The 27,968-nt window shown below is 38.5% G+C and overlaps 4 protein-coding genes and 1 pseudogene across 6 annotated transcripts; 1 reads left to right on the top strand and 4 right to left on the bottom strand.

Moving 5' to 3' along the window:
- Positions 1 to 511: 511 nt before the first annotated feature.
- On the top strand, positions 512 to 1,671 carry LOC103997475 (uncharacterized). The gene is made up of 2 exons (XM_009418708.3): positions 512 to 765; positions 914 to 1,671. The coding sequence occupies exons 1-2, from the start codon at positions 716 to 718 to the stop codon at positions 1,395 to 1,397; spliced, it is 534 nt and encodes a 177-aa protein (XP_009416983.2). The 5' UTR covers positions 512 to 715; the 3' UTR covers positions 1,398 to 1,671.
- A 563-nt stretch (positions 1,672 to 2,234) lies between these two features.
- Positions 2,235 to 11,048, bottom strand: LOC135592684 (probable V-type proton ATPase subunit H). The gene is made up of 12 exons (XM_065082300.1): positions 10,990 to 11,048; positions 10,774 to 10,869; positions 8,943 to 9,068; positions 7,473 to 7,575; positions 7,322 to 7,392; positions 6,813 to 6,880; positions 6,613 to 6,730; positions 5,000 to 5,161; positions 4,057 to 4,182; positions 3,838 to 3,963; positions 3,470 to 3,649; positions 2,235 to 2,894 (listed from the first exon to the last, which is right to left on the bottom strand). Exons 2-12 carry the CDS (start codon positions 10,801 to 10,803, stop codon positions 2,646 to 2,648), a joined length of 1,359 nt encoding a protein of 452 aa, XP_064938372.1. The 5' UTR covers positions 10,804 to 10,869; positions 10,990 to 11,048; the 3' UTR covers positions 2,235 to 2,645.
- A 1,008-nt stretch (positions 11,049 to 12,056) lies between these two features.
- Positions 12,057 to 17,308, bottom strand: LOC103997478 (uncharacterized). 2 transcript variants are annotated; one of them, XM_009418710.3, is made up of 5 exons: positions 17,003 to 17,308; positions 15,850 to 15,951; positions 13,700 to 13,841; positions 13,488 to 13,534; positions 12,057 to 12,500 (listed from the first exon to the last, which is right to left on the bottom strand). In XM_009418710.3, exons 1-5 carry the CDS (start codon positions 17,087 to 17,089, stop codon positions 12,273 to 12,275), a joined length of 606 nt encoding a protein of 201 aa, XP_009416985.2. In that variant the 5' UTR covers positions 17,090 to 17,308; the 3' UTR covers positions 12,057 to 12,272. The 2 variants fall into 2 exon arrangements, with proteins under 2 accessions (XP_009416985.2, XP_009416986.2); XM_009418711.3 differs by having other exon boundaries at positions 12,057 to 12,497; positions 17,003 to 17,304.
- Positions 17,309 to 18,766: 1,458 nt separating this feature from the next.
- Positions 18,767 to 22,900, bottom strand: LOC135592681 (putative pentatricopeptide repeat-containing protein At2g01510; annotated as a pseudogene).
- A 151-nt stretch (positions 22,901 to 23,051) lies between these two features.
- On the bottom strand, positions 23,052 to 27,065 carry LOC135592682 (probably inactive leucine-rich repeat receptor-like protein kinase At5g48380). Of its 2 annotated transcripts, none has more exons than XM_065082298.1 (3): positions 26,746 to 27,065; positions 24,375 to 25,323; positions 23,052 to 24,228 (listed from the first exon to the last, which is right to left on the bottom strand). In XM_065082298.1, exons 2-3 carry the CDS (start codon positions 25,224 to 25,226, stop codon positions 23,227 to 23,229), a joined length of 1,854 nt encoding a protein of 617 aa, XP_064938370.1. In that variant the 5' UTR covers positions 25,227 to 25,323; positions 26,746 to 27,065; the 3' UTR covers positions 23,052 to 23,226. The 2 variants fall into 2 exon arrangements, with proteins under 2 accessions (XP_064938370.1, XP_064938371.1); XM_065082299.1 differs by having other exon boundaries at positions 24,375 to 25,319.
- Between the last annotated feature and the right edge of the window lie 903 nt (positions 27,066 to 27,968).

Raw genomic sequence — 27,968 nt, 5'->3', positions numbered from 1 at the left:
TCGAGCTTGAATTGATTCCAAATGACACACCTGTAAGCTGGCAAAGAGGAATCAAGAACAATATACTTTGAGCTGGTAGAACTTGCCACTGTAGTTCTTGTCAGCCATTGGAGGATTCTGCTCTGAGATCTTAAATGTCATAAAGCAGTCGTGTTCAGCAATCATGTTCTCTTTCTCCCTGCCTCTGCTTTGCTTTCGTTTGATATTAGACTACCACCGACCACTACCAATGTTTCTGATGTGCATAGCACGATTTCAATAGTATGTTTGAGCTCAGACCTTTGTGTGGGTCTCTCTCTTACTGGCTTTCACCGTGGAGGTCCAGTTTAAGATGTTGGAACTATGATTGGTGGCTTCGAGTCCAGAGAAAAAGTAGTCAGGAACAGCTTTGTGATGGGCCAGATTCATGTTATGGTAGGTACTCTGAGATGATCTTTTGGTGCTTGTGGTTACACAGACAGCATTGACCTATGGGGTCATCGGATCTGACCCGAATTAGATGAGATGGAAACAGTCTCAAATGACTGTCTGCTGTTTCAACCATCGTTGATTTGTAAGGCCAATTTCTCCCTCGTTCTAAGGAATCCTGCAAAGCAAAAGCAAAAAAAGAAGAAGAAGGGAGAGGACCACATTGCCGCTCTTCAATCTCTCCCACCGAGTGCAGCACAATTGGCTCCAACCACTCTGTTCGCGGACAAACTTGGAGCTGCCTCCCATGTTTCTCCACTCCCTGTTGATGCAAGAGCAGAAGCAGCCACAACAGAGGCAAGCATCCATCTCCACTCCTCTCTCTCTCTCTCTCTCTCTCTCTCTCTCTCTCTCTTCCCGTTACACGCTTTTGTTCTGCCATGCATACGGCTTGAGTTGCGCTGATACTTTGTTTGAAGAGTGTCGACTTCTGCATGTGTTTCAGAAAGCCATGGTATGGAAGGGTGATGGAGGTCATAATTCTCTGGAAGTCTGCAACAAGATCTCCAACAGCAAGGCCTAGTACCGGAACTGCTGCCGACTCCAGCAAGCAGAAGCTGGGAAGATGCAGCTCTCTGAAGGTAGCCTCTTCGTTCACCCGAGTCTGCCTCTGTGCTCCCATGTCTTCCTACAACGAGGTGTTTCGAGCCGATGCGCCGTCGCGGAGAAGCTACAGTTGCCCGAGGTCGAAGTCACCGCCGGAGCGATGGATGGCGAGCACGCGAGGGTCCGCCGAGGGCCGAAGAGTGTTCAGGGGGAAGTCTTTGACGGATAACAAGCTGATGCGGAGGTTCGTGGTGGAGGAGGAGGCGATGATGCAGCTGAGGAGGAGGAACCAGATGGAGTTCATGAGGAAGAGGAATGCCACGAGGAGGAAGAGGATCGGGCCGAGTCCTCTCAGCAGGATGGTGATGGCCGAGGAAGAGTAGTAGTTCAAAGAGGTTTAGCCGGTGCAACAAGTTGTGATCCGTCTGCCACTGAAGGATCTTCATTTACTTCATCGTAGTTTTGTGCATACTTGGAGAATTCTATGCTGCATGGGCAAATCCTTGGAACAGATGGGTGATTGTTTTATTAGGGATGAATTAGTAGACAGGAAGTGAATCTTTTGGAAGATATGAACCTTGTGGCTTCTTCTTGCTCATTCATTCTTGAAAGTTTGAGTTTGATTTGCAATGACAAGTTTTTGAATCATAAAATGATGGGAATGGAAGACTGGCACATCTCCTTCTTTCTTGGTTTGTCTCAGCAGTCCGCACTGCTATCGAACATTCAAAAGTTGCTTGTGGGTTTTGTTGCATTGCCATCGAACATTCAAAACACTCCGATCCAGTAAGATAATTGAGTTAAAAAGAAAACATAGGAGATGAAAACTAATCTTGAATGACCCATGGAGGAGGGCATCACATTTCAGAAACATAATCATTATCCTACAATTTAAATCATAGATCATAATATAAGATGACAACATTTTCCATGTCATATTCCTCGAAAAATTATTGATCGGGTACTCCAATGAGGAGGAGATGAAACATTAAAAAAGAAGTCAATTATTGACTGCAACTGATGACAATTTCTTTGCAGCTCATCCTGAATTCTGAAGGTAAACAGATAATAATTATATGCAATCCAAACAGTATAAATTCACGACTCAGCATCACCTATTTGCAGGCGCAGTGTGTTTTTGGGACTGCAGTCCCACGGCACCACTGCTTGCCACAAAGACTAATCAAACCAAGTGATCATCCACTTCTAAGCAATACAAGTGACGATAAAAATTCAAGCACATAATTAAATAAATTAATTCAGGCCCTCAATATGGGTGCGAGAAATAGTTATTCACTTTTACAGGATACAGGTCACCTCAACGAAAGTAACAACATTCGAGGCCCTGCAATCAAAACCGGTATAGATCATACCGGTACATATCAGTTCATTTTTTATTATTTTATTTAATGATAGTGGTTATGGTACAGATCAACATACCATCATTTATATTAATGCAATGATTCGATAGGTTACCAAACCAGTATAGGGTTGGTATCTAAAACCTCAACTCTACCACAATGTTTCAGATGGCTTTTGAAAACAAACAGAATCGCCAAACTTAGGGGGCATCCCTGCGTTATAAAAAGAGACGGTACCAGAGATTGGGTCCCACTGGGAACAACACTGACTTAAGACTGTAAGAAGCTAGCATATTTGGCACCAAGGAAAAGCCTCTGGATGCAGAGAAGAGCATTCTTGGTCACATCAGCATTTTCATGATTCATGAGCTTCATTACCCGGTCCTTGGCCTTCAGGTCTGACACGATGATTCTTCCAGCAGGGTGGTACTGGATAAATTGAGACAAATCATAGCATGCAACAGCAAGTGCTGTTGGATCACCGGAGGTGTCAAGGATTGTGATGAGGACACGCAGGATCTGCAAAAAATATTTACTGGAAATTAGATAAGCATCAACCATGGGTCTGTATAAGTACCGTTAGTGCAAGGTCCAAAGAAAAAGAACACATCAGCACTAAGTGATCTAAAATAACCACAAAAGTTAAATAACAGTTGCATGTGCAGCCACTACAAGTTTCACAGAGTCATAATTTGAAGCTGTTATCTATTGTGTTATTTTCCTGGCACCGTATTTGCTTCCAGTATGTTTAAATTGGTTACGATGACTGGAATTTGATAGTCTTTTAGCATTTACATAGTCAACAAGAGCTTTACCAACAGTAATATTAGTTCCAAGTGAGAAGTTGCATACAAGGACTTGCAACAACATAAAAAAGAAAGGCAATATACACGTGGAATATGATCCATGGTTACCCTGCTTTCTTCTTTTATTATTGATTTTTCTCCATGTGTATGAAACACCCTTACTCAAAGGTCAAAATTCAGTCAACAAGCATATAATTGTGATGGCTAGACAACCCATGATTCCCACAGAAAAAGTACCAGAGTCCTTCAGCATGCAACTTCCTCCACAATTTGAGTAATATGACATACCTGGAAATCGTTTTCTTCAAAATTTGTAATATTTTCACGCCAGAATCCTGGATCCTTGTGCATAGGATACCAGTCAAGATGACCAAGAAGGACTTCCTGCTTATATTTATCAAAGGAACTTAAAGTTTTAATGTGTTCCTTCAGTCCATCTTCTAGCTGATTCAATGCTTCCAATAAATCCTGCGTGGAATGAGAAGATGGTAAGGACATTACCATTTAATCACAGCACTATAGCTTGTTCAAATGTGTTTCAAAAGTGACGGAATATCAGTCTGCAGCATCTGATATTTGAGTACTTGTGGCTTTGCAACTACGGTTTTAAAAGTAAACACACCAAAAATAGCATGAGAGGGTATCATAAATGTAACCTCATCACTCCAGGCCTGAGCTTTTAGAGACTGAACAATTTGCGGCAATCCGAGGTCAATCATTTGGGCCCCACATGCTGCCTTCGGTAACAAATTGCGCAAAGTCAATACAATGACCCTCACAACCTGCACCGGAGATATACACTTTAGCAAAATCACCACTACATTTAGACTAAGTTTAGATCACTGAGTCAGAAAGAAATAGTTAGAGAATCCAACCTTTTCCTTTGTTGAACCTTTTACAACATCAACCAGCCTTGGCATTACCCTAGTAGTGGCCAAGTAATCAATTGCTGCATCATAATAGGACAAGAGCCAAATACAAAGGCAAGTTTCATAAAGCAGCTGCAAAAGAATATTGTTGGCTTCAAAAACATTTCAGAAAAATGGATAAAAGTATCAACAAAAACAGTATGCAAATTAATGCAAGCTTAAGCATAGTCGATAACGTTAAATTTTTATATAACTGTGGAAGAAGAAAGATGGCTTATGAAATGTATGCCTTCTTTGCAGTGATACATAAGAAATCTGTGGTAGTTTTTATGTGATATTGTATACCTTCACTCCATTCATACAAAAGAAAACTGTCGAAGATTTTATGGAATGAGAGTCCATGTATAATCTATCTTTGGATTCCTGGTAAATAAATTACAATTAACCAACTAATGGTATGACATTAAAAGGATCCTTGCAGTCATAGGCTGGCATCTCTTTCATTCTCAGATACATTTCAATTGTATTTAGCATAAGACATTTAACGCAAATGAGATATGTACAGTTAAGCATATTATGTGGACACACATACAAAAAACAGAGTCAAAGAAATATATCTAAAATATTCTTAGTAGAACTAAGAAAATCAAGATGCACATTAGCAATCTTGAAGATGTCATGCAACATATACTGAAGTTGATCATTGTTCAGATCCATTTATGCAATCAGCTATTCACCTGTTTCATCATGTTTATCATTTAGAGTGATGTTGGAAACCCAGAGGACAAACAACATTCAGATGAAACAAGGCACGACAAGAAACAAACAATTATCAAGCATAAAACCAGACAACAGATCAAAAAGTTACTGCAAGTTCAAGTCAATAACCACACAGTATGATCTGTGGAACTTGAAACAGAACCACAGAAAGAAATTAAATCATTTTTACCTGAATGGACTGCTGAGTTGATGCTGGGGAAATCAAAGGAATTAGCAATTTAACACCATCTGCTTGTACAAATGAAACCCTGACAAAGCGTTCTCTTAGCAAAGTGGCTAGGCAACTTACAGCCAATGGCACAGAACGATTGGGGTGAGTTGGGGCCTTCAGCTGGAAAGTAATACTGCTTTCAGTAATCCATAGTTAGAAAGAATGCTGATCATCTAACTGTTTATATATACATACATATATATATATATATATATACATACATATATATATATATATATATACATACATATATACATACATATATCAATATCATTCTGTTGCTAAAACAGCATGTGTGTTACAAATGTATGCTCTTACATACCACACCAAACATAAAGCACAATAAAAATAAAACTTGTTCTTAATCAACATTATACTGGGTCGATGACCCGTTTGCCCATCCATACACGGAGTGTGAACTGATGAAGAGTAAAACAGTTGTGGAAGGGCAAGATGAGTAAATAATATATTCAGAATAGTTAAATACATATCACGAGAATAATGTAACAACATGAAACTGATTGTCAATCCATCAAGGTGGGAAATGTCTACTTGTTTAAGAGATCAACAAGTATGTTCATATATTTAGGTTGAAGGCAATCAACCAGTCTTCAGCCAAAAGATTCATCTATAATATTTAGCTTCTCCATGACATAATGCATCTCTTTTTTTCATTCTTCTCAGCAAAGGTGGGAAATGTGTTCATGAGCCCATCAACTTGCTCCCCATAAGTCAGATAGCAATTTTTATAATCAAGTCACGTTTAGGTTACCTTAACCCAAATATAAATGTGTCACAGAATGATCACTGTGGTTACCAGGTTAAATATAAAAGGGTTTCAGAACTATTATAATAGTTATCAAGAAAACGTTGGTGCAGTTTGCTGTAGAATTAAAATATATGACCAAAATAAAATATATATGATCTGAAACACAGGAAAGTCAAGTATTGGGAACTCATCCACAATGAACCATCAAAAATGTAATTCGTTCATGACATCTCGTTGCAGAATGGCTTTGTTCATTTTTCATATAAGTGACTACGAAAAAGTATTTTGGCCAAATCATATCAGATTCAATAGCTTTAGATGATCATGATGCCAGGCAATAGAATCTCGGATCATATTAACTGAAATCTAAGCAAACTTCCTTGATAATCAAGAACATAGCTTACTGAAAAGTTCATAGAAGTTGAAACACCTGTTCAAATGAAAACAGAAATGGAGCTCAGAAAAAAACACTGTGACAAACATCACTAGTCTATAGCTCACTGACGAGTCCATAAAAGTCAAAAATATTTATATGATTGAAAAACAGAAACTCAAGTGGAACTTGGGAAAAGCATTGTGACACATTTCCCAGGTATTACTACATCACATGCTTTATAAATTACCGAATGCATAGACTACAAAATCAACTCAATTATTACTAAGCCATGACACTTCAATTTACTGAATGAGATGGTTCCTTCTTTTTGGTCTTTTTCTTTTTTTTTTCGTTTTTCAATTATATAGCTATAAAATGTAACAAAAATTGCTATGTTGTTTCCATGATGGCGCATACAAGTTTTACCTGTAAACAGAGCCAATCAAGTAGGCCTTCTAGAACAGCATCAATAGCTGAGATTTTGCTCTTAGAATGTGAAGATTCTCCATTTGAAACAAGGCCATGCTGACCTTTAGGACGAGCACTGAACGCAAGCACACTTGTTGATTGTTCGGTTGATCATAAAATCTACAACAGTATTTGCACCATTTGAGAATTTGATGTACCTTACTATAAGTGTCAGTATCTTACAACTCTTCTCTTGTATGAACCAATTGCCTTCCTGAAGCCATCTGAAAGATCAGAAGTGCAATGTGTAAATGATTCAAGCACAATCCAAATTGCAGAAAAAGAAAAAAATCACTACACCAATAAGATGTTTCATAATGAAATCATTATACCATTCACCTCGACAAATATACCACGGAAAAAGAAATCTATTTTCAGGGAAGGGCCAATCAGAGGGATTGTTGAACCTTTAACAACTCAATTAGTTTGATTACTTCACCAAAAAAATAAAAACTTAACAAAACCAGAACGACACTCTAAGCATGACTAGGAGGAGAATAAGTTGCTACATGAAAGGCTACCAATTAAAAAGATGGCCCTTAAAGGTTTATTATAATACAATAGAAGTTGGTCAGCTAGTTCCAACTGTCAACCTCAAAGACACATTTGGCCACTGACATCATTGATAAAAATTGGATAAAAAAAGAAAATCCTGAAGACCATAACTTAAGAAAGGCTGATAAGTATCTTCGTTTGATAGTGATTTGTCATGAAAAAGTCTAGCTCGTTTCGGATTTGCTGCAAAGAACAGAAAGAAATTTGTCAAGATCATTCACATAAGAGATCATAATTTTGTCACATTCTGCACCACTTCATACCTGTGAGCATTTCGTCAATGAGAGCAAGCACATACTCGACTGTTTCTTCCTTAGAAATGTCACGCAAAATGTTTATGAAGACCGCTACATAAGCTGGTCCATCCTGTCAAATGAATTAATTTAATGTGACCAGGGTGTACTGAAATTATTCACACAGCTAATATTGCTTTATCATGACCACTCAGAATCTAAATGGTTTAAAAGTTCAGACAATCAATATGAAAATCAAGTCCTTTGACAAATTTTAGAGAGAAATTCAGTGAAAACATGGTCTAAGCTTTATACTTGTCCAACTCGCTGTACATCATATGCATACATGGAACTTATTAAATACGAAAGGAAAGGAAGCATTTTAAGTAGCAAACAGTGACTACCTTAGATTATCGTTACACTAAATAAAAGATGGCAGTCCAGACCGAAGTATTAAATGAAAAGAGTCAAGAAAGGAAGGGCATGAATGCATCAATAATGGTCTCCCAACAGTCAAAAATTAAATATAATGCCAGACTATATATACTATTATATTCTACAAAGATAAAGGAGGTAAAGTTTTGGCCCTGTCTGTCCAGAAATCACACATGCCAATGTGGGTGGAACCATGATTTAAAATTTTAGGACCAATACGAGATACTGACACATGGAATGCTGGTACACTAGGCGGTAGAGGTTCAACTGATCATGGTATGCCGGCATGCTAAGTGGTATGGTCCAGACCAAAAAAAATTCTCAGCTAGAGGAGAAGTGATATCTCCTTCTAAAAAGAGGATATGTTATCTATCATACCCTGTCTAGCAGCCTAATTTGCTGCTTGATTAGATTCTCTAAAATAGTGTATATAAGAAAAGGTTCTAAATCTTCCAATAATAGTCTTTAAATTTGCAATCATCAATATGTAAGTCAGATTATAGTTGCCAATATAGGTAACAGTACACTGCTACACAGAAGGAAATAGCTTGATGCCATAGTCCAAGCAGCTAGGCAATAAACTTATATCAAAACAAATTACATTTTGTTTCTTGCAATAACCATAAACTTAGGATTCTAATATGATTTAACTCTTATAGGATGAAAAAAATATAAAGAACGCCTTCTCAAGCCCCATATTGGCGGGCGCCTCGTATATTGGGTTCATTCCCTTTACTTTTACAAGTAAGATACAACATAGACACAATATCTAGGCTAAAATAACTATAACTATGTATAAGAAAAATATATTAGCAAAATCAACTCAAAAGTTATATTATGTGTCACCACAGAAGCTACATTTATATAGATAGTCAGCATCTGAAGTTAGGAAAAAAAAAAAAGACAAAGGGTGGACAAATTTCAAAACCACTTCAAAAAGCATTCACCTAGAGCATAACGAAAGTTATAAATGGAATCAAAACATAATACTTCGGTATCAATTAGATGAAGATGGCACTAATAAATTTGAATAAGAAAAGAAAAGGAAAATAAACCAGTGCTTACATCATCAAGCAAAGCAGCTCTTTGGCTTTCAGATTTTTTATCATAGCGCCTTAGTAGCTGAAGATGTGTTCCTGTAATGAGCTTTGTAGACATATAAGTTTCCCATGGTATGTCCATCTTGAGAACCTTCAAATGCAAATTGAGACAAAATAAGTGGTAACCAAGGTTCTTAAACAGAATTAAAAAATTACTCCTACTTGACCAAAATTCCAGCAGAGACCTGACAAAATTAATTAACTCAAAGGTAAAGTCTTCTTCAAAGAAGACATCACCACTAGACAATGTAAATTCTTTATAGTGTTATATTTACGATGCCTTTTTGTTGTAAATCTGCTTCTGGTGCTGGATTACATGACATGCAGAACAAGGTTTGTTCTGTGTATATGCATAGTTTTAATTGGAAAAAGAAATTTGATCACATAATATTTTTGTTCTTTCCTTCATATTACATTGTCACACCAACCAAATTGTTCCATCTGCCAGTTGATATACCCTTCTATTGGAGAATAAATCCTTCATTGTAAGATGAGCTATTTCATGGAATGTAATGTTAGACAATTAAGAAACATTTCACCAAAAATAAGTGTCAATGAAAATGAGGATGCTAAGTTGGAGATGCAGGGTAACTAAAAAAATTAAAACAAGAAATGTTTACGATAATAATGATTAATATTAATTCTGATAAAGTATAAATTGAAAAGGATATATTGAAGGTGGTATAAAGTATAAACACATCCAAAGGAGACCTATAGATACACCAATCAGACAAATAAATTAATTTATATTAATAGCACAGGGTGAGGTAGAAGATGACGTAATAAAAATTTAGTGAAAAAAGTAAGAAGTGATTCAGTGTCTGTTAAAGTTTGACTAGTATTTATGTCCTTAAAAGAACTCAAATGTGGAAAAGATCCATAATCAAATCCAAATAGTCAGATCTATGTCTGGGAATTGCTGATGTCCATGTCATCTTGTATCATGAGCTATAAATTGATCTCAATGTTGGAACGATGTAGATTAACAAAGTAGGATATTGTAGGTCAAAGCCAGCCTCTATTCATCTTCTCTGCATCACCAGCCATCATAGTGCTACCATAGTCCTCCTCCCTTGTCCTTATCATAGTCTTCCTCCTTTGTCCTCTTCCCCTGCTAGTTTACCCGCAGAACATGCTTTCCTATTGCTCGTACTTCTAAACAGTCTCATCCTCTTACTAGTTACTCCAGTCAGTTTATAAATGTTGAAAAACCACCTATCAGAACAGCAGCCTAGGTTTTTCCACATTGGCTTCCCACATATTGCAACCATTATCACCTACATTTCTCAGTTCTCACCATGAATCTGATTTTGTTGCTCACTTGGAAGCACTAGAAAAAAAAAAGAATTAAAGAAAACGCTTATCGCAGTCTATGCCTATGATCATTCATCGACAGCCATTAAACGAAATCCCAAGAAAAAAAATTGTATAGGTCAGAAAGGTGCTTCTAATTGCAAACTTAATGAAGCCAAGAACACGCACCAATGATATTTGAGAAGGATGACAGCAAGAAATAATAATTTGACAAGAACTTCAATTAACTCGATCAATTCTTTGTTTCTAACACTGACATATATTGTTTCTTTGTCTTTTTCTTTTTACCCAGATGGTAGGCCAAACAACGTCATCTAATTATCAGTATGCACCGGACACCCACGATCAATCCCAAAAATCAATCCACGGCCTTGAGCATCGTAGTCAAACAATCATCAATACAAACCTAAAATGGCATATGCATCAAAAGAATTAAAATGATAGCGCAAGGACAGATCAAAGCCCGATCTCAGGTCACCAACCTCCTCGGTCGTCAGCTCCGCGCTACCCATCGAGAACAAAACCTTCTGCCACAGGAGCGGATGACTTCGGTCCACCAGATTCCGATGACCGCAGATCTAGAAAACCCAACAAGAAGAAACCCGACAAGTAATCGATCCCAACAAACCGAATTCAAGAAGTTGAGGAAGAATTGCAGGAAATAAAAGTAAGACAATATCACATAAGGATCGATTTACCGCAGAACCGAATTGGGGCCGCAGATCGCACGCCCTTCCCGAGTCCAAAAGGCCGTCGCCGAGGTTTCATTTTATAGATGATGGCCACGGAATTTTCACGGGTACGGGAAGGGGAAACACGTGGAGGGACATGCCGTCCCGGTCTATTCGAACCGGACCGGACGGCTTCGGGAATCTCTCGTGGATTAAGGCAGTGGACTCACTCTTTTCTTTTGGACCCGGTTCAATCGGGGATTCGAAAGAGCCGGCCTGAGATCCGGTTTAAATGTCTGCTTCACCGTGAGCTGTAATAGGCGCGATCCACGTGCAGCTCTGATGACCGCTCAGTTCGATCTCGACCGTTCAATTGGTGCCCGCCACGACGGAAGCGATGACATTTATTATTAGACTGTGACGGCATGAATACGATTGGTCCGATTCAATCGACTTCTTCTTTCATATTCTGTCAAGCTGTCAGGCGATCGTAGCCGTTTGATCAAATTGTGGATTGCGGCTTACAACCAACGCTTGATAAAATCCAATATCACAACAAATATTAACACACGTATTGCTGTTTCGAATCATTTGATCAACGGTGGATAAAATTATAATGATGTATTATAATAAAAATATAAAAAAAAATAGATAACACTATTAAATGATTATCATAATATAATGAAATAGGATGATAAGGAAAAAATTGACATCATCTCATCATGGAATATAATAGATTTTTTTTCTTCTTAAAATAGAAAATCCTAATTGTCCTTATGAAAAAAATCAAATATTTTTCGATAATAAATAAGATCTAAGAATATTTTGATCTTTTCAAAAATCAATTTTTAAGATGTCTTATTTAGATAATAAAAACATGGAATTTATACCTTTTTTCCCTCCTTCAAACAACATTACAAACGTATGGTCAGAGTTTCTTGATGAATATGCTCCAAATCTCTGATGATTCATCCAGGTGATGCAATCCATGCAATTGGCAGCATTGCCATGATTGGTTGCTGCATTATCAACTGGTCAAAGCCTCCACAACATCTTGAATGCAGAAGACACTGCTTTCAGGATGCAACAGATCATGCGCAGAAATGGATTCATAACAAATACTTGGGCAGGATTATGCTGAGTTATCCTCGCAGGGCAACTTCTCGAGAACTCCCAATCACCAACAGCATGAATGTTGCATAATATTTTCTAAGCAGCATAATTAGAACTCGGTAATCCAAGTTTGTAACCAGAATCACCACCATTTCAGATGGAGTGGAGCCGTTTCTAACCCACAGCACAAGGTCTACCTATCTCTTGACACTTCCGAAGAACTTTGATAATGGCACTGGGCCGCCATTCTTGTTGCTGTCACTGTCGCTGCTAGAGTGTTTGACCCTTGACTTGTGCTTCCTTTTCTTCTTTGATCTCTTGGACCTTGATTTCCTTGATTCCCTTTCATCATCTTCATAGTCATCATCACCGCTTGAAGATTCGGAGGATGAACTAGAGGAACTTGACTCGGATGATATTTTCTGCTATCAAAATTGGACCGAGGCAGAAAAGTCAACAAACAGTAGTGGTTATACTGCAGATCATACGAATTGGTGACAGAAAAATCAAGGATGACCTGGAATCTTGATAAAAAATGATGAGCATGATACTATGATAGTAAAAATAATGGACTGGAAGAAAAGAGTAAGATTCCTTCTCAATGTAATTTCTATCACTCACTAAGCAATACACTAATAGGAAAGCACACACCACAAGCTTATAGTAAAACAAAAAGTATGTTTGACCAGCAACACATTCCTAACCAAAATTTTGTAGCTATTGGTTCCACAAATGGATTCTATAAACTGAAACAAAACAACATGTTCGTTCCAAAATAAAATATGCATAATCCCTTTCAGCAGAATCAGCATCAATCTAGATTGTAGACTGAGAAATACCCTTTCTTGTATGGTCAGTTATTCCTAGTAAATTCTTGCAAAGATTTTATTGCAAGATATATGTAACTCCTTTTAACATACCAGAATTATCAAAACAATTGCCAGGCAAACGAAATAAGAAATGCAACATGATATCAAGCATCAATATGTTATCATAGTGGATAACCTAAATCCCAAGTACAAAACACATAGAACATTGGCGATTGGATGTCGTAAAACAGACCATAGGGCAGTACAGAACATCAAGACCACATATCATATTTAACCACAAGAATGAACCCTGCATAACTTCTGGATATTTCTATACTTCTCAAATATGCATGTATAAGTATCAATTGTTTTTCAGAAAATGAAGTAAAGTTTGTGGAAGTTTTCAACTTAGCTCATGTTGTCTGCAAGTTCTTAGAAGTTTCGATGCATACACTTGGAATGATGTATAAGCATCATTCCAAGGGCCAGGATGCATAATCTTAGTTGATATCAATTGGAAGAGAAAATGAAAAATTCTGTAAATAATAGCAAAGTACACTTGCACATGCAGTACCTAGAAAAGTGAAATAGGATCAGAAGTACCTTTCTCTTTCTGCTACTTCGTTTCTTGGAATCCTTGTCCTTCCTGTCTGCATTATGACAACAAAATAGCAATTGCATTTCTCAAAAATGTGCAAAGTGAAGAAAAATGAATATCATTGACAAAGACCGTTTAATTATTACTCAAGACAAAGAGAGCATACGAAATCAAGACAACAGAGTCCAGACCATAACATTAAACCACATGTATATACCCTTTTTTTTATGTGACTTGCTGGCAGAGTGATTTTTTCCAAGGGACAGCTTCCGGGCCCTTTCAGCATCTAGCTGAGCTCTGTATTCTCTCATCATTCTATCCTTATCAGCCTCAAGCTCATCTCTTCTGAGTTCATCTTCCTAAAACCATAAACAAAATATCACATTACCAGAAGAAACACCATCAGGATTTTAAATTGCGGGAGAAATTATTAAGATGGATACTATAACAAGTTTTGAGTCGAACATTAATGACATACAAAGGAAAGAAATTGCCTATCAAGTTATGGTAAGGTAGGAGCTTTATAATGTAAAGAAGCTTGAACTCTTTCTGACATATCTAGTGCAGACCATATTTATGTTGGAATCATTGTAGACTTAGTTATTAGTTTGAGTCATATTAAGTTACATCTGACTCTCAACCTATGCATTGTCAATTCTTATAGAATCATTTTGTCCTCATTTCATTACAGCATGAGGATCAAAATGGGGTTTGATTAATTTTACAGCCTAAATGAGCTAAACTAAGAGGTCTTATCGGGATTCAACAAAAGGTGACTTGACCCATAGATTACTCAATGGAATAAGATTTTAGTTACTTCTGTTTTTGGTGTATGTTATTAGAAACACGTATGGTTATCACAAATTTAAATCATGGGAGATTGTAGGAGTACGAGTAACCAAAAAAAAAAAGCTAACAGATAATCAATCAATAAATTAGTGAGCAATAAAACAAATTCATAGTGAAGGTTGAGAAGGAACATTTTACAGAGGGAAATGAGAAACAAAGAAGATATTGTAATAGAGAGATTTCAAGGAGGCCGAATCACCCCCAGGTTGTTTTGTATAGCATGCAAAAATCCCTGGTTAACCACTATAGCTTTGAAGTAGACTGGGAATGCTAACATAGAGGTCCAAGTCCAGCTCAAGAAGAGATCTCCTGGGCATTCCTACTTTTCTCGCACTTATCTTCTTATTTAGCTTAAAATATGGGCACTTGCAGCATGCTGAACAGACAAGAAGGATGCTTTTTCTAATTTAACAGTAATTTCAAATTTCAATAATATAACAATCCTAGTTCAATTAAGATCTTAGTCCCAAATGTCCACAGTTGGAGAAAGTTCTTTACCTATAAGGAGAGAAGCCTTTGTTAGGAGAGGTATATCTTAACATTATACCAGCTATCTCAATAATAATAAAGACAAAGATGGAGTCTAATGGATAAACAATCATGAAATATAACAAAGGCTTGTTCACGGATACTTCAGATACACAGATCTTTAGTAATGTTGATTTTCCATACAAACCCATACAGGCAAACAAATATAAACTCCCTGTGTTAAATCAATAAAGCAATAGGAAAGCCCTAAATAACCATGTCTACCATGTCAAACATCCATTAAACCATTTGAGTTCTAGTTCACAATGACAAAAAAGATGTCACAGATAGTCTTGGTCGATCATAAAGTTAAATCTTAAAGCTACATAATAATTTGTAGCAGAAATCCTCTCGGGACAAAACCAACGGAGTTCACAAACAATTTAAAACCAATCTAAGTCACAAGGCCCTTGGAGATTTCTAGTGGTCTTAAAAATCAGAAGGTTTACCAGCAGTTACTGCAACATTTTAGCAGTCATATTATTTCCTAAATTTGGAGCCTTCAAAATAAGCCTTGATGTTCAATATGGTCATAAAAATATTGAATAATCTTTGTGTAAAATGGGCATCATGACTCCTCACTGGTCAAAAATTTTGAAACAGAGTTCATTTTCAGTAGAATGAAAGAACATGGGCAAATTTTGTAGACATTGATGAGATGAGACAAAATTATCTCAAAACAGTCAAATTGTTGAATACAGTAAGAAATGTACTAAAAAAACATACATGAAACATAAGATACTTCCAAAGTTTACACTTACCAAAGCAAACTAATATACATACTGTATACACACATCAAAAAACAGAAATTTTGTATACATGTGAGATCAAAAGATAATAATTAACACACAAATAGAAAAAGGTTCCCTCAAAAATGCACCCCAAACATATCATTAAAAGATAATAAACACAACATGAAGAAAGAATTGAGAAATGTATGTTTTGTTTACTGCTTAAGAAACTGCAGTAGTCCTGTTGACAATGTCTTACCTTCTGTTTCCTCTTGAACTCTTCCCATGTTATGGTGTGGGATGTTTTTAGGCTTGCTAAACGAGCAGCATGCCACTCTGGTGAATGAAATGAACCATCCGTCTGCGATGGTCCTCATTAGTAATAATCCAATTGTATTAAACAATAAGCAAAGACATGCTACTTCAAAGGTATGTCTTGATCAAAGGAAAGCAAAAATGTAAAACCGTAAGAGAACTACATAACCACAAGACTACTAAACAGAAGCAATTTAGGGATGTTACCAATGATTGCACATTACTGACAAAGTAATTGTCGGTGGAAGAATCATTCTTACAAAAAAAATGTACAATTCATGTCTTTACCCAGCAACAAGGAGAAAAAAGGTCCACAAGCATAAATACTGCAAAATTAATACAGATACGATTTAAGCCTCAAATTTTTGCACTTACTGAATATGATCAACCATAGAAAAGACGTTATAGATGCAATTAACTTCCACTAAGGGCTGTTCATTCACCAAAATGGACTTCAGTTGAAGTGGCCTTAAGTCTTATGTCTGTTCCATTGAAAAATCACACTATTAATGTGATTTTTAAAACCTGTATACACTAATCAAGTGAAGTTGAGGAAAAAAATTGACACTCTTAAGCCCTTATGTAAACCAAAGCACACTACTAACATGTAGACCGATTAGCTAAGGGATTCGCTCCAAAATACATGCTACCCTTATGCTGCTAAATGCATCAAAACTTTCAAAACACTACAGCTTGAAGTCCTGCTTTTCGTCTCAACAGCTGCAAAAGTTGACACCATAACCAACTATTGCCATCGAATCATATTTTTACCCGCAAAACAACCAAAAGAAACAATTAAAATACCAAACGAATTATCCAAATGAACTACTAAAAAAACACAGGAAGATCACAACTTTACGATGTCAAAGATTCAGATAAAACTGTTGAAGCAAACTACAAGATGAAAAATGGCAACTTGAGTCTCATACAGAAGGGCCAAAAAGAGAGAAAAAAGAATCGGTTCCTCCAATGAAAGGGGAGGGGGAGGAGGGACGCTCAACCTCGATCTAAACAATCACAATCCTCTTGCACAATCAATTTTTTAAGCAGTAGGAACAAAAACACTGAAAAAAAGGATGGTATGAAATGGTACAAACCATTCCGTCTTCGATCTCCTCCGGTCCTGCGGAGGACGACCCCAGCCTCGCCCTTTGCATCGCTTTGTAAGCCTGGTTTTTCCCCATTTGGTACTTGGGAACAGGCAGATTAAGAAAAGAAGAAATCGGCTCGAATCAACAGGTAAGGGGTGTTGCCAGAAGATTGAATTGCAACCGGGGATTTTTGCTTGTCTTCGGATAAATCTCCGAAAACAAAACCTTCGCAATCGAAGCGAAAAGAAAGGCTCAGCCGAGCGGAGAAAAGGATTTAGGTTTCCGGAGGAAGAAAAATAGACGAGGTTGGAGGTCGTCTGCCTGTCTCGACGAAATCAGGAAACATCCTCGGTCACATCACAACCCCACACGTCTCACGTCATGTTCAAATCCGTGACGTCATACATATAGGGTAGGCAACTCATGCCAGCGGGACCGTGTGTCGTGGCGTACAGGGCCGACTCACACCCTCGGCTTGGGATCCTCTCCAAGTCTCTTGTGGTACTGATCGGACGGCTGACACCGAAAGATAGCAATCAGACAGAGTTATCAGATCCGGATCACCAATTTAGGGCTTTGGAACAGAAATGAAGGATATCAACCGATCAGGTCTCCGGTCTTTCTTTGATCAGACCGTATATTAAATATAAAATATTTCGAGAATTAATTATACATGGATATTACATAAGAAATTGTGATATAAAATTATGAAAAATATAATTGTGAAATACCTCTGTTCAAGAATAATTCAAGATATTTGATGAAGAAATAATAAAAAAATTCAAACTCAATGGCACATTAATGAGGTGGTAGAAGAAGGTAAAAAATAACGATGAAGGAACGATAAAAAGAGAGGAGTCGATAAACAAGGAATTATGAGAGAAAAAAATAATAATAATGTTAATACTAATATATTATTACACAATTGATGATTCTCATGTTCGAGTCATATGTAAGTATCGTGTATACCATTTGATGTAAAAAAAGAGAAGGTAAAAAGAAAAATAATAAAATAACACATGCCTAAAGATTTTATATAAGAAAAAAACTAAAATATTCGAAAAGTAAATTAAAAATAACTATATTCCAGGGTATTTTAATCAGTATGAATCAAACTACCATAACAGACCCATTTACCATTGGTGAGGAGTTTAATTAACTTAGAGAAACGGCATTTCCGCATGGAAGCCAGCATTGTAAGAACATTTCATTTGTAGGAATCTGTTGCAATGTTATTTGAGGCCACCTTTGTTTATAAGGAATTACACTGTATATCGTGGAAGACTATTAGAACATTTTCATTCCATAAACAAAAGCATGCTTTTCAAATATCAGAAGCGAAAAAAATTTGTGGAACAAATATTCATTTAGCAGATAAAAGTTGCTATATGGAGGGAGAAGTTTACAAAATTCACTACTTTTACCCTCTTCTCACTACATTGAAGGAGATGTTAGGTATTCCAAGAACACAAATAATTTTTTGCAACTTCTTGTGAAGATTGTTATGTAGATTTCAAAGCTTGTAGGCTAGTCTAACAGTGTTTCTTTAACCACCTGCAGGAGTATGCAAACTAATATCTAATTTTTGATGTATCAGAATTTCCATCAATTCCTGAAAAGAAGTAATACTTCTCCAGCTTGGTATATATAGGCAATGGAGGCTTGCTGATACCAAAAGTTTGCTGCCAAATTTTATTTGGTTTTCTCCATGTGATGTTAAAAAGAGGCTTTAATCATAAATCACAATTTACTGCAATGTGTTAGCAAATATTGAACAAAATTTCTGATATGGTTGATCAAAAGATAGCAATCATCTTGAAACATGACACGTCTCACAATGCATTATAGGCATGAATCTGAGAACATCTACTGTTTTTCTGTATCTCAAAAGTGAATCAGTGAAGGATATGATAGAGTTTACCTTCCAACATTTTCACAATGCTATTTGGTTTTTCCTTCCTGTGTACTTGTTCATCACTGACCTACCAGTAATCTCCACAAGAGCACAATCCATCCTTAACTGATGAAACCTACTTGAATCCCTTACTGTTACCTCCCTCCCTACAATTTTGGTTATCACCTTAATTGCAGCATGGCAATCCGTGCATGCCCTCAGGTTCTTCATCACCAGTTTAGGTGTTCCTGGTGGTGTATTTAGTAAAGCAAATGCAATGGCTAGCCTTTCACCGTGGTACCTCAATGATTCAATTTTGATCCTCATCCACCAAATGAAGTGCACACCTGGAATCAGACTTGTAACCTTCCTTATCCATCTCCTCACTCAACTTCTCTAGCAGAGCTCTAATTTCATTTATCTGAGGATTCATCTTGTCATCAGAAGAAAATCTGTAGATCTTTTGCTTAATCTCAACCCAGCTATAAGCTGGTTCCTTCCTCACGCCACGGTCCCTCATCATCTTCTTAACCTTGGCAGCATCATCCCATTGGCCAGCTTTAGCATAGACGTTTGACATGATGACAAAAGGAGAAGCATCCTTTAGCTCCATGCAGAAAAGTTTGTCAGCTGCCCGTCGTGCCAATTCTTGGTTCCCATGTATCCTACATGAATTTAGAATTGAGTTCCATATAATCTGATCAGCCTCGAAAGGCATCTGATTAAGTAGCCTTTCCACCTCATCAAAATGCCCGACTCGACTCATCAAATCTATGATACAAGCATAATGTTCCTTCCTTGGTTTCAGTCCATATAATTCTGTCATCGAATCAAAATATTGCAGCCCTTCTTCCACAAGGCCACTGTGATTACAAGCAGAAAGAACACTGAGAATGGTGATAGCATCTGGTTTGACATCCTGTCGGAGCATGTCTTCAAATAGTTTGATAGCCTTAGTCCCCTGCCCGTTTTGTGCATAAGCAGACATCATTGCATTCCATGAGACGATGTTCTTATCTGGCATCTCATCAAATGTCTTTTGAGTCTCAACAAAGCATCCACATTTTGCATACATGTCGAGAAGCGCACTTCCTGAGAAAACATTAGGCATGCAACCACATCTGATTAAATAAGAATGCAACTGCTTTCCCATTGAAAGTAGAGCCAGACTAGCCGAAGCCCTTAAGATACTAGAAAATGTAGCTCTATCCGGGTTCAAGCCAGATCTCCTCATCTCACAGAATAGGCTCAACGCTTCTTCATAGAGAGCATTCTCTATGTAACCTGAGATCATTGCCGTCCATGACACGATGTTCCTATTAATTGTTTTCCCAAAAATCATCTCTGCCGTCTCGAGAAGACCACATTTTGAGTACATGTCAATAAGGGCATTGCACATGAGATCATCAGATGAAGACTCTGTGAGAATTATTTGGGCATGGATTTGTCTCCCCATCACAAGATCAGGGAGAGCTCCAGCAAAACTTAGAAGACTAGGAAAAGGAAATCGTCTCCTATCAAAGCCACAGAATTGCATCTCTTTAAAGAGCTTCATTAATTCTTCAGTCTGTCCATTCCAGGCATAGCCAGAAATCATTACATTGTAAGAAACATTGTCCCTCTCTGCCATCTCATCAAAAAGTGCCTTGGCTTCAGTCAAGCTATCACATTTTGAGTAGAAGTCCAGCAATGAGTTGCATGCAAAGACATCCCAACCAAAATTTGTTTTGGTGACAAGACTATGGACCTGTTGGCCAAGACCAAAATTGCACAAGCCGGTAGCAGCAGTTAGAATGCCAGAGAATGTAAATTGTGACGGCTTGACTGACAAGTTCTGCATCATGATGAACAGCTCCAGTGCCTCATAATACAATCCTTCTTTTGAGTAACCCATCACCATAGCATTAAAAGTGACAGAATCCCTTTCATGCATCTCATCAAATACTCTTCTACCTAATCGAACAAGACCACACTTGCAGTACGAGTCCACCAAGGTGTTGCACACCATAACTCTATCACCGAATCCACACTTGACAACATGGACATGAACCTGAACAACCCAACCTGATGCATCGGGAGAACCGCAAGAACTTAGCAGTGCAACTATTGCAACATGATCAGGCCTGATTCCTGATCTCAACATGAACCGGAAGAGGTCGAAGGCTTCCTGATGTTGGGCGGCCTGGGAGTAGGCACCAATCATGATGGTCCATGTGACTGCAGTGCGATCCGCCGTGCGGTCAAACAGGTGACGTGCCTCATCGAGGTATCCACACTTAGCATAGCCAGAGATCATGCGGTTAGCAGTGAAGGTATTCTTAAGAGGCATTTCATCGAACAACTGACGTGCTCTCAAGAGTTGCCCCTTGTCAAGAAGAGACTCGACTAGGCGGTTGGAGTAGTAAGTTTGGAGATCAAAGCCAGTTTTGATCATTTGGGCATCGACATGGTATGCACTACTACTATTGGATTTAAACAGTTTGGACAGGAAAGAGGTGATCGATGGAAATGCTTTTTTGGGTTTAAATAGTTTCATACCAAGTGGGATTCTAAGGTTCTCAAATTAAGTTACTCCACCAAGCAATTTATACCATAAATGAATGCCTATCTAGCAGAAAACATTCCACTTTAGACCAAAAGTTCAGGTTCCTAAAGACAGGGCTAACATTCTCTACAGCACATGCAATTGCTGGATCCAAAAGAAAAGAATCTAACGATTGCTATTAATACAGGCTTTCCCAGTTTACCTGTGCAGCACTGGCACTCTGAACTTGTCATTTTGGCTCATCAAAATGCTTTTAAGTAGGCATTCTGCCACTCTCACTGGGTGTTTGCTCATTTGCTTAGCCTACTATGTATGGCACTCTCTCTTTAACTTGGACACCAGAGAATGCTTAATACAATATCAAACATGAGAGAGAGAGAGAGAGAGAGAGAGAGAGATTATATCGGACTACCATTTTATTATTTTCTTTATTTTTATTGAAGAAAAGAAGGTTGAATCACACAAAACTTGGTTCATGTATTCTTTTCTTTTACCAACAAAAAAGAAAAACCATATATTCCTTTCCAAAACAAATACAACCAATGCCCACAGCACACAACACATGATCAGGGTTTTAGTATCATGAGAAAAATTCTATCTGTTTGCAAGGAGAAGATTTCCTATATCAATTCTTTTCTCGAATGAGTTTGCAATGTGTTTAGTTTTATGTTACATGTTCAACAAAACTTGGATATCTTCCTATGACTAGGAATTCAGAGATCCTGAGTACTTGAACATTGGAATTGAACTCAAAAATGAAGTGATAAGTGCTACTTCATTTTACTTTGGATCTTTGAATCCATATCAAATGCCTTTTTTCCTCTTTTTCGTGTGAGTAGATGTGGGGAAGCAAATACCGCACACTATCATCTGCATCATCATCAGCTAAACTATCTTCTTTAGCATTTCTGTCACGCCCTCTTCTCACAGGAGACTGTTGCATGGTGTGATCATCATCATCGACATGGAGGTCACCAAAGCCTTTGCAGAACATCACATGCCTCCCCGGAGAACACACTGCAAACACGCATAAGCTGAACGGTAGAATCTAAATGGTTGTGTTATGCAAATGGCAGCAGAAATCATGTACATCTTCTCCGTGCCATCTTTGCAGCTAGTTTGCTTAAATGGTCGAGCACTTAACATGATCCTTAGTATACGAGGAAGGAGAGAGAGAGAGAGAGAGAACAACAAGCCCTCATATCCAGAAGATTACGACATTCCAATTTAGTTCTATAATGGACGTAGATAAAAGATCTGAATTGATTTACAAAGATCCAATGCGTGTCCTATCAGCAACTTAAATTGATTTGATTCAATACCTGTAGAACGGTTTGTGACAGATCAAGTGAATTCTACTGGTGCCTCCATCTAGCATTTTCTTTTCTTTTCCCTCTTTCAGATCATCTTCCTCAGAAAACGCTCAAAAGCTTATGTATGGGAAAGGAGTGCCATTTGTTCTACAATCTACATTCATGGCAAACCTAGTAGATCAACACCACCAAGTATCAGGAGTAACACTTGATGAGTTTCTGGAGAACCTGCTCATCTTCAGATCAGACAAATATCATTGTTCCCATGTTGAACTCACTAGTATCTTGCATCACTAACCGCGATACAAAAACTACTTACAAATCATGGTCATTCAGCATGGAAGAGGAAATATTCGATACAATGTATACAGAGGATAAAGGAGACGGTCCAAGATACTTAGCAACTTGATGTACAAGAGACAGCTAAAGATACACAGCAAGACGAGTACTTGTTTTATGTTGTTTTTGAACTTCTTGATCACTTTGCGACAATAAGCTCATCCAGATTCTCAGCATCAGTGCTTTCGGAGGGCATCATAAGGATGCCATCATCAGTAGTAAAATGGTACCGCTCCCCGATTGCCCTTAGAAACTGGTACACTTCAAACATGGTAGGCCTCTCCTTGGGACCAGATAAAGCACAAACGCAAGCGACTTTCATAAACTGGAGCAGCTCACTGTCATAGTCCTTCCCGATCAATGACTTGTCAATTGCGTCCTGCAGAAGAGAGTTATTTGAAAGGAAGGTTATCCACTCCACCAAACTGCCTCGGAAGCTTTCCGAAGCATTAGACACTTGTGTGGGTTTTTCCCCAGTAACCAATTCAAGGAGGACTACTCCGAAGCTGTAAACATCACCCTTTGGTGTTGCGACGAGTGTGCGAGCATACTCGGGGGCTACATAACCCAGGTCGCCAAACTCACCGTTCACGAAAGTGCTGAGATGCGTGTCGATGGGATTCATCAGCCTTGCAAGTCCAAAATCAGATATTTTAGGCTCGTAATCCTCATCCAGCAGGATGCATTTGGAACTGATATTACGGTGAAGAATGCGGGGATTGCAGCTGTGGTGAAGCCATGCCAATCCCTTTGCTGCTCCAATGCTGATCTTTAGCCTTGTTGGCCATTCCATACTTCCGCCTTGCGCACCTGAGCCATGTAGCTGATCGTAGAGAGTCCCCTTGGCCATGTACTTGTACACCAAGAGCCTCTCCTTCTTCGCACTGCAATAACCCAATAAGGGAACCAAGTTTTGATGCCTGACATTTCCCAGCGTCGCCATCTCAGATACAAACTGGTTTTCAGATTGCTGTGAGTCCTGTAACCTCTTGATAGCAAGAAAAGTGCCATCTGGAAGTGTTGCCTTGTACATCGTCCCTGTCCTGCCGGTACCAATTATGTTTTCGTTGTCAAAATCATTGGTCGCCTTCATGAGATCAATCAATTGCATTTTCGACACAGATTTCTCGAACATAGAAACCTACCCATAAGAAAATCAACCTTTAAGGTTCACATAGATTAAGCAGCAATACAGAATGAGGTGAAAAATAAGAAAGAGAAGCCATCATAGCAAACTAGAATGCAAACTTCAGCTCATTAACAAAATGAAGAGAAAAGTCAACTTGCCTTGGCGTGTTTAACTCCTTTTATAGATTTTGCCCACTTGTTTTCTTCGATGACCGTGTCTTTCTTCTCTTTCTTCTTGATGGGCATTTTGCGCATGCAGAAGTATAAAACAACTGCAACAACGATAATGGTTATCACAACACCACCAACAGCTGAGCCTATAATTACCCCGGTATTAGTCTTCTTTGAAGTCCCTGTGCAATCAACATTCAAAATATCCCCACAAAGATTAAGGTTGTTCGAAAAGCTCGACTGCAGGAATTTGTTATTGAATGAAGGAATTGGGCCAGACAGCTGGTTGTCAGAAACATCAAAATCTATCAGTCGTGCAAGGCGAATCAGTTGCCCAGGGATTTGTCCGGTCAATTTATTGTGCTGAAGCTTAAGGGAATTAAGATAAGTGCAGTCGGAGAGATTCACCGGAATTTCACCCGAGAAACCATTGAATGAAAGATCAAGTGCTGTGACATATGGGATCTTTCTTGAAATATCAGCAGGAATTGGTCCAGAAAGGCTGTTGCTCGAGAGATCCAGACCGGTCAAGCTTGTGCAATTCTCAAGTCCCGAAGGGAATTCGCCTTGAAGCCCCATGTTGGAAAGCCGCAGGTTAAGGACCCTGTTTTCATCAGGATGCCAACACTCCACACCGGCAAACCTGCATATGGCCCCTTCTGATTTGTTGTCGAAATTCCATGAGTAGGTTAGGCTGTTTTCAGGGTCTTTTAGCGATTTATGTATGAGTTCTAAACATTGGATGTCACTCACAGTACCATAACTTATGTTATTGAGCAAAAACCAAATAAGCATCAGCAGAAGAGTAACGGAAAGTCTACACTTCATGGCCACAGACATGCAAATTTCTACTTGCTTCCCCTTCTCCAGCTAAACACAGGGAACAGGATCGAATACAACATCACCCGCCATTATATATTCCAAGATTCAGCTCTACCTAAATGAAAAATACAACCGAATTAGATAAATAGAAAAGATATCCACGAGCACATGCAGTCCGAGTATTCCAGTGTCATTACTAATGTAGATTTCATAACATATCAGCTTAATTCTCAAGCTGTTAAAATGATCATCAACCAATAACATCATAATTGACACAGAACTAGAGCAACGATCGATTAATCATACACCAGCTTGCAGAAGACGAGTCTAAAACAAGACAGTGACTCATTTGACTCCACTTTCGTAATGCCAGACAGAACATTTCGATCACCAGCTCGGCCAGCGTGCATGCAATTCTACATTGCTGCTTCAATTTCATTCACAATCCAGAAAACCACGAACGACAGCAAATAAGCACTTTTAACACAACTATGATAGGTATTAAAGGCACCAATAGTAATCCCACAGTATTATGATCTAAATTCTAATGATTAAACTCTACTCTACTCCCACCTATCACACTCGTGGAACCATGTTCTTACTTTGAACATTGTACAAAACCTAGGAATGTAATCGGAACAAGTATCCTATTCTCTAATGTGGAGAAGCATTTAGATCGCACCTGGAAGGAAAGAAAGCCCACATCGACCCAAACAATATAATTTCTTCAAATTATACAGGGTCAAACATTCAATAATTACAGGGTTTTTCTTTTAGAAAACTGAAGTTGCAAAGCTAAGATTTGATAAGAAATTATGATGAATGACTTGAACTCATGACTTCCCAGCAGTAACCACGAGTGATCCAAACATATATCTAAACTTCAATATATTAGGCAAGAATTCCTCCCAGGATTCCCACCAAAAGAATAGTCAACAACTAAACATTATATACAAATAATTACAAGATCTCCATAAAGAGCCACAGATCATTACAACAAAACCATCACAGGAACCAACAACAGAACAAAAAACTGAAGGATTGTTGTAAAATCTGCTGAATCACCATCTTTAATATTAAAAAGGCCACCAACAGATCACCGATAACACCACTGATAAAAATCTATCAAGATAGCCAGCCCTTCCAATATGAGGAGTCACTATTCTAAGATAAACTAAAAAGGCAATAAAATATTAAAGATCTATAACTATTTCTTTCTATTTTTCTTCATGAAACTCGAAGCCAAACAGACGCCATAAACTCCCACCCCATCGAGATCCATGGAGACCAAATAAGAGAAACCAAATCTTTCCAAATTACAAGCTTAGAAAAAGCAATCAATAGACTAAAAATCTCACACAAAGAGAACAAATATACATAAAATCCAAGATCAACTCACCAACAAAAGAGTAGGAAAAAAAAAATTCCCCACCTATCCATCAAATTCACCAAGAAATGAAAAAGATAAACAGGAAAGAAAAGATTATCTCGAGAACAAATTTAGAAGACCACAAACAAGCGCATTTTGACCACTCACCAGGAACACCCAGGGCAAGAAGCAGAGTCAAGAGCGTCTCTCCGCCAACTCAAGGCCCCCGACTTGGGGACGCGGAGCTCAGCAGAGACTTTTCTCGTTCCCAGCGTTGTTGTCGCCACTCCGCGCCCTAAATAATAACACCGAAGACTGGGGGTAGAGAGAGGACTCGCTGTGCCAGGATTCCAAGGCAAAACACCACACCCGACGGGGCTAGAAAAAAGCAGCACTCTCAGTCATCACGACGACAAATCCCACCATTACCCAAAGGCAAACATTTTCTCTCCCTCCGCCTTTGTCATCGGCGTCATCTCTTTCTAATTGCGCAGCAGAAAATGACAAATTATTCGCCTTTCCCGTTCTCGACGTTGCGAAATCTATTGTTAAATGCTGCCGGGAATGCACACATAAAAACTGTATACGTACTTACATCTAACCGTCGATTCTACCTGACGTTAATCTATCGTGAATCTCGACCGTCTACATAATGACCGCATATAAAACAGTGTGATGAGGCACAAGATCTTGCGTTCGACTGTGGTCAAAGTCCTCCTGGGGATCTTTCGTCGCTCGTGACAGCAGACATCTCGCTTACCCAACCAAAGCCAGACACGAGACGTGTGCGGGGACCCAAAGACTTTGACTGGGGCTTTACTGTTCCAGAAACACTCCCGCGTCAGGTACCCGCTACGTTATTGGATACGCAACATTGGGCCCCGCAGTTGATTTCGAACTATTGTCTAATAATAAGGCAGGTGTGCTCTGAGGTAGGATTAAAGGAGGTAGGAAAAGCATTGCATTCTCTTTTCTTTCATGGGGAATGGGTGGCCGGCGAGGCGAGACAGAGGTTTCTTACTCTTACCGGAGGGGTTGGATGCGTCCTCCAGCCATCACTGTCTGTGTAGTGCTGTGGAGGTTCGCACTAATTGGTCAGAGAGAATGGGCCCCATTCCCTGCTCCCACATGAATGTAACTTGTTAATGGCACACTTCCCCATGTTTTCAGATTGAGCGTGTTGTTGATGACCAGATGAAGTTAAGATTGGGAGTTAGAGCTCTACAGAGAGAGAGAGAGAGAGAGAGAGAGAGAGAGAGAGAGAGAGAGAGGTAAGACTGCATTGCTTTGAACTTTCGAGTCAAAGAAGTGTGGGGACTCATCAGAGCTTGTTTTGTCTGCTTCCCTTGTGTTTCCATGATAGAAAATTAGGAATCTTTCGGTACCTAATT

The sequence above is a fragment of the Musa acuminata genome, chromosome BXJ1-9 (genome assembly GCF_036884655.1).
Source record: "Musa acuminata AAA Group cultivar baxijiao chromosome BXJ1-9, Cavendish_Baxijiao_AAA, whole genome shotgun sequence".
NCBI classification, from domain to species: domain Eukaryota; kingdom Viridiplantae; phylum Streptophyta; class Magnoliopsida; order Zingiberales; family Musaceae; genus Musa; species Musa acuminata.
Note: the sequence above shows the minus strand (reverse complement) of the source record. Positions and strands in the feature narration are given on the sequence as shown.